Source organism: Tachysurus fulvidraco, chromosome 17 (genome assembly GCF_022655615.1).
Source record: "Tachysurus fulvidraco isolate hzauxx_2018 chromosome 17, HZAU_PFXX_2.0, whole genome shotgun sequence".
Classification (NCBI taxonomy): Eukaryota; Metazoa; Chordata; class Actinopteri; order Siluriformes; family Bagridae; genus Tachysurus; species Tachysurus fulvidraco.
In genome coordinates, this window is record NC_062534.1 from 23,598,404 (window position 1) to 23,608,403 (window position 10,000).

Consider the following 10,000-nt stretch of genomic DNA (forward strand, 5'->3'; position numbering starts at 1 on the left):
CCAGAAGAAGTCCGCATCCTGTCAGCGTAATAAATAGTGTGTCACTACTTATCACGGTGTATCTGTCTCTCTCTCTCTCACGGCGTATCTGTCTCTCTCTCTCTCTCTCTCTCTCTCTCTCTCTCACACACACACGGCGTATCTGTCTCTCTCTCTCTCTCTCTCTCTCTCTCTCTCTCTCACACACACACACGGCGTATCTGTCTCTCTCTCTCTCACGGCGTATCTGTCTCTCTCTCTCTCACGGCGTATCTGTCTCTCTCTCTCTCACGGCGTATCTGTCTCTCTCTCTCTCACAGCGTATCTGTCTCTCTCTCTCTGACGGCGTATCTGTCTCTCTCTCTGACGGCGTATCTGTCTCTCTCTCTCTCTGACGGCGTATCTGTCTCTCTCTCTCTCTCTCTCATGGCGTATCTGTCTCTCTCTCTCTCTCATGGTGTATCTGTCTCTCTCTCTCTCTCTCTCTCTCACACGGCGTATCTGTCTCTCTCTCTCTCTCTCACGGCGTATCTGTCTCTCTCTCTCTCTCACGGCGTATCTGTCTCTCTCTCTCTCTCTCTCTCTCTCACGGCGTATCTGTCTCTCTCTCTCTCTCACGGCGTATCTGTCTCTCTCTCTCTCTCTCTCTCTCATGGCGTATCTGTCTCTCTCTCTCTCTCTCATGGTGTATCTGTCTCTCTCTCTCTCTCTCTCTCTCTCTCTCTCTCTCTCTCACCCGGCGTATCTGTCTCTCACTCTCTCTCACGGCGTATCTGTCTCTCTCTCTCTCACACACGGCGTATCTGTCTCTCTCTCTCTCTCTCTCACGGCGTATCTGTCTCTCTCTCTCTCTCATGGCGTATCTGTCTCTCTCTCTCTCTCATGGTGTATCTGTCTCTCTCTCTCTCTCTCTCTCTCTCTCACACGGCGTATCTGTCTCTCTCTCTCTCTCTCACAACGTGTCGGTGTCTCTCTCTCACGATGTGTCTGTCTGTCTCTCACGACGTGTCTGTCTCTCTCACTTACAACGTGTCTGTTTCTCTCTCGCGACGTGTCTGTCTCTCTCTCACTTACGACATGTCTGTCTCTCTCACGTGTCTGTCTCTGTCTCACTCTCTCATGACGTGTCTGTCTCTCTCTCTCACGACGTGTCTGTCTCTCTCTAATGACGTGTCTGTCTCTCTCACGACGTGTCTGTCTGTCTGTCTCTCTCTGTCTCTCTCTCTCTCGACGTGTCTGTCTCTCTCTTGCTTTCCTTCTCTATCACGATGTGTCTCTCTCCCTCTCATGATGTGTCTGTCTCTCTCTCTCTCTCTCTCTCTCTCTCTCTCTCTCTCTCTCTCTCTCTCTCTCTCTCTCTCACATAAATAGCCTTTGTCCTTTCTGCTTGTTTTAACACATAAACCATAGTTTTGTTGTGATGGAGCTGCTCACTTGACTGCTGACAGCGTTCTGACCGATTTATTTATTTGTTTGTTTGTTTTTATTTGTTTGTTTATTTATTTATTTATTTAATCCCAAAACCATCTTAACAGCCCCACACACACACATACACACACACACACACACACACACACTCGCTCAGCTCTATCCTCGCCTCCACAGCTGTGTTAGTTCTGCAGCACTGACGTTGTACAGATGTTGTTCCTGCCACTTCTCATCAGTTACTCCATCCTCCTCCATCCTCCCCACTGCAGGCTCTCTGCTTCTCATTACTCCTGCGTTCTCTCCCTCTCGCCTCACACCATCCATTCAGAACAGGCATGGAAACGTTGACCACACCAACTGGAATCATCATTAAATTCCACCCAGTGGGACGTCTATCAGCAGCATCATGTCCCCCCGACACGTCTCCGCTGTAGCCTGGATGTTCGGACCCTAGTGTGCAGTTCAGTTCAGGTTTATTTGTCTGTGCATTTTAACACCAGACGTCGTGTGGAAGCAGCTTTAGAGAACGAGAGAAACAGACAGAAAGATATTAAAGTGACTATTTATCTAATACTGTCATCTGTCTGACTGCACAGCAGCGCGAGGGAACATCTGTCTCTCTCTCTCTCTCTCTCTCTCTCTCTCTCTCTCTCTCTCTCTCTCTCTCTCACACACACAACGTGTGTGTGTCTCTCTCTCTCTATTTCACGACGTGTCTCTCTCTCTCTTTCACGACGTGTCTCTCTCTCTCTTTCACGACGTGTCTGTCTCTCTCTCTCTCATGATGTCTCTCTCTCTCTCTCTCTCTCTCTCTCTCTCTCTCTCTTGCGACGTGTCCATAAGGGAGAATTCGGTTCTGCCAGAATTAATGAGTAATTTGGAGTAAAGTACATATTGTTATTTTAAGTTCATTGAGCTCGCTTACATCCAGTCGTTCTTTCGTTCTGTCTTTGCAACTCCACCGACTGTGACCCCCTTCCTCCACAAGCCAGTCCCCCCTTTCCCCACCTCCAGCAACACCGTTGCCGATCAGAGACGGTTCGAATCTCACAAGCCTTCGACCGCACTGCAGTTTTATCCTTTGTGTACACAGCTGTAGTGATTCTCTGACACTGATGCTGTACAGACGCCGCTCCTGCTGCTGCTCCCGCTGCTGCCGCTCCTGCTGCCGCTCGCCAAATTACTTCATTTCACTATACAGACTCTCTGGTGCAGGTCTCTGCTTCTCATTAATCCCTGACGGGGTTTTTTCCCCCAGTTCCTAACTCTGGGGGCGTGGCCTGTAGCCTGGGTCAGACAGCTAGTCACTAATGTTAACATTTTGTCATTTATTCTTTGCACTATGGAGGGATTATTTTTACACCAGTGTTAATTTACAGGACCAGGACACGGCAGATCCGTGTTCCGTCACGTGCCGCTCGTCCGTTCGGTCCGTCGCTCTCCTCCGAGTGTGTACAAAGGAGGCTTTAACATGACGAACGGACATTTTTCCCCGAACACAGAGCCCTCTGGAATCTCTCCTGACCTGCGACTCTAGCGCTGTGACTGCAGGACAGAGCGGAGACAACGGAGCGCTGTGTTCAGGACTTCCTGTCCGTGTGTGTGTGTGTGTGTGTGTGTGTGGGAGCGTGTTCGCTTCTGCCCCGTGGCAAATCTCCGTTTATAGGATTCGCCAAATTCCTATCAGTGCCTGTAGATCAGAGTTTGTTCTAATGAGGAAAAGTTCAGTTTTAAGAGATTGAACTCCTTCAGAAATGCAGGAACCAGCAGCTTAATAGTGGGAAAGAAGGAATTCTAGTCATTCTAAATAATAAAGAAAATAACATTTTAATAATAGTTTAAAAAAAATGTAATGTTTAAAAAGAAATCCCAGAAAAACACCCATTTCAATAATCATTAATTAATTACATTTACAATTACAATTACAGAGTACATTTTTGGAATATTTTATATTTTTGTGTAGTGGTGTGTGGGGTGTGTGTGGGTGTGTGTGATGTGTGTGTGTGTGTGTGTGTGTGCGTTTGTTGTGTAAATGTGTTAATGAGAAATATAATAAAATATCATCAGTAGTGTGTCTCAGAATCGTGTGTTGACGCTACAGTCATTATGACAAGCTCACAGTTCCATCGCCGCTCCGTCGCCCCGTGTGTGTGTTTTAGGTGTGTGTGTGTGTGCGGATGTGGAAAGGGGAGATAATGTGAGGCGTGTGTGTTACGTGGATGTGAAAGGGAAGATAATGTGAGGTGTGTGTGATACGTGGATGTGAAAGGGGAGATAATGTGAGGTGTGTGCGTTACGTGGGAGTGTATGTTGTGTGTGTGTGTGTGTGGATGTGAAAGGGGAGATAATGTGAGGTGTGTGCGTTACGTGGGAGTGTATGTTGTGTGTGTGTGTGGATGTGAAAGGGGACATAATGTGAGGTGTGTGCGTTACGTGGGAGTGTATGTTGTGTGTGTGTGTGTGTGGATGTGAAAGGGGAGATAATGTGAGGTGTGTGCGTTACGTGGGAGTGTATGTTGTGTGTGTGTGTGTGTGTGTGTGGATGTGAAAGGGGAGATAATGTGAGGTGTGTGCGTTACGTGGGAGTGTATGTTGTGTGTGTGTGTGTGTGGATGTGAAAGGGGAGATAATGTGAGGTGTGTGCGTTACGTGGGAGTGTATGTTGTGTGTGTGTGTGTGTGTGGATGTGAAAGGGGAGATAATGTGAGGTGTGTGCGTTACGTGGGAGTGTATGTTGTGTGTGTGTGTGTGTGTGGATGTGAAAGGGGAGATAATGTGAGGTGTGTGCGTTACGTGGGAGTGTATGTTGTGTGTGTGTGTGTGGATGTGAAAGGGGACATAATGTGAGGTGTGTGTGTGTGGATGTGAAAGGGGAGATATTGTGAGGTGTGTGTTACGTGTGTGTGTTACGTGTGTGTGTGTGTGTTTAGAGAGCTCCATGTGGTGGCAGTACTGGATAGCGGGACCTTTTGGTGTTGGTGAGATCTGAACACTTTGCTGCTGTGTTTCTTTTTCTTTTTTTTTTAATTTGGGAAAATTTGAAAGTTTTAATATTAAATTAAAGTGTTACTTTTCCCCTAAATTCTAACGTAAACACTTCTCTCTCTCTCGCTCTTGCTCTCTCTCTCTCTCTCTCTCTCAATTGAATTTCTCTCCTTTTATTAGTAGTATTACATGATATATGTTTATTAAAATTTATGGATTTTTACAATTTTTATAAGTGTTAATTTTCAGGCCATTTTCCTTTAACCCTGGTGTATAACATCAAATATACTGATGTGTCAATGCTTTGTGTTTTACAAACCTTTGCTGTTTATTATTAATAATAATAATAATATTATTATTGTTAACATTTTGATTTGTGATGTAGTGCACAATTGTTTTTATTTTATATAAAATACTTTTATACTTTTGTATCGTTTGTGTGAATTTTGATCGTTTTCTGATTTTTCATTTTTCTGAACTATTTGTAGATCTTTTATTTATTTATTTATTTATTTATTTATTTATACTTATTTCGTCGTTTTAACAACAGTTACAAACAGCGTCTGGTGTCAAAAGGTGGCTTCATCGTCGCCGTGATGTTTTTGCCGGCGGTTCTGTACGGCGCTGACCGTGAGGTGGTGAGAACCTGTCAAACCTCCAGTCATTGGCTGTCATGGCGACTGTAAACATGTCCCAGGCCACCAGATTAGACGCCACGTTAATTATCAGCAGAACAAAACGCTGTATCCGATTGTTCTCGTTCTCATTGTACCAGTTTAACAAACGCGTCGTTCTTTCGCTGCTGTTCCTTGGAGCCTGCTCTGACTTGCCATCTCCGAGGTCCTCTGACTCACTCGAGTGTGACGGCGGCCGTCGGCCCCGGATTCATCTTCGGCGAGGCCCCTGGTTCTATCGTGACGATATAACACATGGTCTTGTTCAGTGTCAGAAATCAGCTCCAGCTCTGGTTCAGGTTTTTATAAATGTGCCTCTAGGTGCATAACTTGACAGGTTCCTCACTCCTGAGCACCACACACACACACACACACACACACACACACACACACACACACGTTATCCCGGAGTTGTAAACCGATCTCACGTCGTTTGTTTGTTTGTCTGTTTGTTTCCCCTCCAGGTCACGGGCGTCGTGGGCCGAGCCGAGCTGCTGTCCTCCATCTTTCTCCTGGCGGCCTTCCTGGCGTACACCAAGTCGAAAGGCTCCGATCGCTCCATCGGTAAAACATTGTTTGTTTATGTGAAACATTCCTAATCAGGTTTGGTGACGATCGGCGTTTCCCCTCCCAGACAGATTCAGGTCATATTCGCTGCCTAAACGTTCAGAACAGCATGTACTGTTCTCCTCCTGTCACGTCACATGCCTTTGATCTCGGCACACTTGTACAGACTATAAATATTAACTAAAGGAATAAATCCACACATCAGGAGGTGTCACGCATCAGGCGGCAGTGCGGCTGCAAACGGGGTTAAATTATTTTCTGCTTAGCGTTTCTATAGTAACAGCTCATTCACAGGGGTTTTCTTTAGGGAGACGGTTGGGTGTCGTTTATTTGTGTCTGCCTCTCTGTGTGCCTCTCTGTCTCTCGCTCTCTGCCTCTCTCTTTCTCTCTCTCTTTTTCTGCCTCTCTGTGTGCCTCTCTGCCTCTCTCTTTCTCTCTCTCTTTTTCTGCCTCTCTGTATCTCTCTCTCTGCCTGCCTCTCTCTGCCTGCCTCTCTCTGTCTCTCTCTCTCTCTCTCTTTCTGCCTCTCTGTGTGCCTCTCTGTCTCTCTCTCTGCCTGCCTCTCTCTGTCTGACTCTGTGCCTGCCCCTCTCTCTCTGCCTCACTCTGTCTGCCTCTCTCTCTCTCTCTCTCTTTCTGCCTTACTGTGTGCCTCTCTCTCTCTCTCTCTCTTTCTGCCTCTCTGTGTGCCTCTCTCTCTCTCTCTGCCTCTCTGTGTGCCTATCTGTCTCTCTCTCTCTCTCTCTCTCTCTCTCTCTCTCTCTCTCTCTCTGTCTGCCTCACTTCTCTCGTGAGGGGGGGGGGTCGGTGCCTTGCTCAAGGGCACCTCAGTCGTGGTATTGCCGGCCCGAGACTCGAACCCACAACCTTAGGGTTAGGAGTCAAACTCTCTAACCATTAGGCCACGATCTGTCTGTGTGCACGTCTGTGCTAATCCGTGTCTGTTTAAAAAAAAAAAAAAACCTATATAAATAAAAAGAACCCCTGGTGTTTATTAACCCCCTGTGTGTGTGTTTGTGTGGCAGTGTGGATGCCCATCGTTCTGACCGTGTTCCTGGTTGCCGTAGCGACTCTATGTAAAGAGCAGGGAATCACCGTGATCGGGATTTGCTGCGTGTACGAAGTTTTTGTAGCCCAAGGGGTAAGACGTCTCCGTCCCACTGCATCAGAATCACATACCGAGTCCGATCTAATATTTTAATCAGATATATTTTACTATTATAATAGCGTGTGTTTATCCTGTAGCTGACCCAGTCGTGTCTCTAGTTTGATGATGATGATGATGATGATTGTTAAAGCAGCAGTAGTAGTGAAAGTGCCTCTAGGTAATAAAAATATGACTACGCAGTAATAATAATGCGGTCATGTGCTATAATAACTCTGGTATGTTTTGGTAAGTAGCGATAATTATAGCGAATGATGAGTATAATTACGGATTATCGACTACAAAAATAGAGGAGCCGAAAAAAACTCATTTTAACGCCAAAATTGGCCCCGATTTTCTGTTTGCTTTGTTAAAACGACGCATGTTTTTGTTGTTATTATTTTTTTAAAGTTATTTAATTTAATAAAAAAAAAACGGTTTGTCGACGTTTCTATTCTGCAACACTTTTGTCGCCGTTTCTTCCTTTTTTTTTCTGTTAAACCGTTAGATCTGTTTGTTTACACATCCTCGGGCTGGCGGCTGCTGAAATAATAATTCATAATGCGAACAAAATCCTATCCAAACGCTGCAAATCGCTCCTCACCCCGGCGGGGGCATTTCTGGGTTAATGATCTGCTTGTTATGTTTAATAATGGTATAATTAACTAACCTAGAGTCTGTAGAGTAGATGATAACAGATAAATACACAGGTTGCAGGTCGTTAATTTTGTCTGGCGTCTTCTGCTCTCTCCCTCCCTCCCTCCCTCCCTCCGTCTGTCTGTCTGTCTGTCTGTCTGTCTGTGGCGCAGTTCACCTTGCCCCTGCTGATGGAGATGGCGCTGCAGGTGGTACGAGGGAAGGATATGTTTCCGTACTCTGTGCTGCAGACCTTGCTGAAGTTGGTGGTGCTGGTCATCAGCACGCTGCTGCTGGTTATAGTGCGAGTGCAAGTCATTCAGTCGCAACTGCCCGTCTTCACCAGGTGAGCTAATCTTAAAATGGGGGAATTTATAACCCCGGTGTCATGGGTTCACCACCCCAACCCCTGTGTCCTGGGTTCACAACCCCAACCCCTGTGTCCTGGGTTCACAACCCCAACCCCTGTGTCCTGGGTTCACAACCCCAACTCCGGTGTCCTGGGTTCACAACCCCCACCCCGGTGTCCTGGGTTCACAACCCCCACCCCGGTGTCCTGGGTTCACAACCCCCACCCCGGTGTCCTGGGTTCACAACCCCCACCCCGGTGTCCTGGGTTCACAACCCCCACCCCGGTGTCCTGGGTTCACAACCCCCACCCCGGTGTCCTGGGTTCACAACCCCCACCCCGGTGTCCTGGGTTCACAACCCCCACCCCGGTGTCATGGGTTCACAACCCCGGTGTCATGGGTTCACAACCCCGGTGTCCTGGGTTCACAACCCCGGTGTCATGGGTTCACAACCCCAACCCCGGTGTCATGGGTTCACAACCCCAACCCCGGTGTCATGGGTTCACAACCCCAACCCCAGTGTCATGGGTTCACAACCCCAACCCCAGTGTCATGGGTTCACAACCCCAACCCCGGTGTCCTGGGTTCACAATCCCACTATTTAAGATGGTAGGAAAAGCCAGAACCTGGAGTGAACCCAAACCGATACTTGGAGAACTTTGTATAGACGGTAACACAATCCGAGGATTAACCCGGGAACGTTGAAGCTGTGAGACCGCAACGTTACTCACCAAATTCTTTCAGTGATTCTTCAGCCGTTCCTCAGGAATTCTTTTCTTCGTACGAAAGCCAGGGGTCAGGGCACAGGACCAGACACAATACAACACAACTGCCACTCTGCACAACCCTCTTTGCTCTGGGGCAGTTGTATTGTGTCTGGTCCTGTGCCCCAGAACAAAGAGCGTTGTGCAGAGTGGCAGCACATTTATTATCCAGGAATGAACTATTGGGTTTATGGATAAAACCAGAACTCTGAGGTGACCGTGAGCCTTCACAGAGCAGTGCGCTAAAGTTTGTACGCCCCTGACGACGTAGGGGAAATTTTATTTGAATTTGTTTTTTTTTTTTTTTTTCTAGAGATTGAAAGTCAAGTCAAAAAATAAATGCAAACATTCTGATGAATAAAATGAAGAATTCTGCGCTCTTTAGGATTTGTTATGCACTCAGGTGCATATTATACAAAGAATACAAACGCTGCCATGGATTCTTGGTCCTTATCCTTGTCATAAGGGTTGTGTCCATGCACATAGACTCGAGAGCCTTCAAGCTAAAAACTTTCTACAGGATGTGACAAAGCGCTTACCGTGTCACGCCACAGTGGATTTGTATTACCCGCTGTTATTTTTACAGCCCCTTCAGTAGTAAATAAAAGACGCCATAATCTTTATAATCTGTGAAGGCGGTGGAATGCGCAGTCTGCAGACTCGCTTCCTCGTGTAACTTAAAACTAATCTCGTCTGAATAGAACCATAAGAGATCATTCACCACAGCTTTAAAAGCTTATGACACTTTTGCCGATTCTTCTTGCTCAGTGTGCACACGAATAAGAGCGCGGTCGGAGAAACCAGCGGCGTTTCGCCGGCAGACGCCTTTCTAAGTTTCGGAGGACGTGTAACGATCGGCGTGTCGTTTAACTGCACGAAGAGACGAAGGCACGAGAGCTCGATGTGATGCTCGAGTCAGAAAGGCACAAGTCAGCGCTGCCAAAATGCCTATTAGTGTATTGGCAAGTCTTCACAGAACATGTGACAGATTCAAAGACAGCGCATCAGTGAAATGGCATTTATTAGAGTGATAATAACAAACCGGATAAATAACCACTCGAGATTCAAAGACAGCGCATCAGTGAAATGGCATTTATTAGAGTGATGATAACAAACCGGATAAATAACTACCCGAGTGTTTGGAAACCATTAACCCTCAGAGCTCGGTACGTGGAAGCGTTTGCCTTCACAACTGAACATCTCGCAGCACACTCTGCCCTCTTCCGCATACGCCGACGCCGACAGTCGCCTAGTGCCCCGCCCACCCCCTGAAAAGTTTTCGAGGTGACGAAGCTTGACGCTGGAGACTCCTTTCATAAGCCCGAGAACAAACGTCTCTTTACAGAGCGCAGGTTTAACCAAACCATTTCAGCTGTTTTTGTGTGTGTGTGTGTGTACTGTTTGTGTGTATTGTGTTGAACATAGCATCTTATTTGTTTGTTGCAGGTTTGATAACCCAGCAGCCGTCAGCTC

The 10,000-nt window shown here is 46.9% G+C and overlaps 1 protein-coding gene across 2 annotated transcripts in view; it reads left to right on the top strand.

Moving 5' to 3' along the window:
- tmtc3 (transmembrane O-mannosyltransferase targeting cadherins 3) overlaps positions 1–10,000 on the top strand; it is a 36,532-nt gene that overhangs the window by 6,283 nt on the left and 20,249 nt on the right. The window contains exons 4-7 of one of the 2 annotated variants that reach the window (XM_027135229.2): positions 5,531–5,630; positions 6,659–6,774; positions 7,587–7,759; positions 9,974–10,000. The exon at positions 9,974–10,000 is cut by the window's right edge and continues 226 nt beyond it. In XM_027135229.2, the coding sequence (XP_026991030.2) occupies positions 5,531–5,630; positions 6,659–6,774; positions 7,587–7,759; positions 9,974–10,000 (416 nt within the window). The remainder of the gene's footprint in view (positions 1–5,530; positions 5,631–6,658; positions 6,775–7,586; positions 7,760–9,973) is intronic. The other variant, XM_027135258.2, reaches the window with a different exon arrangement.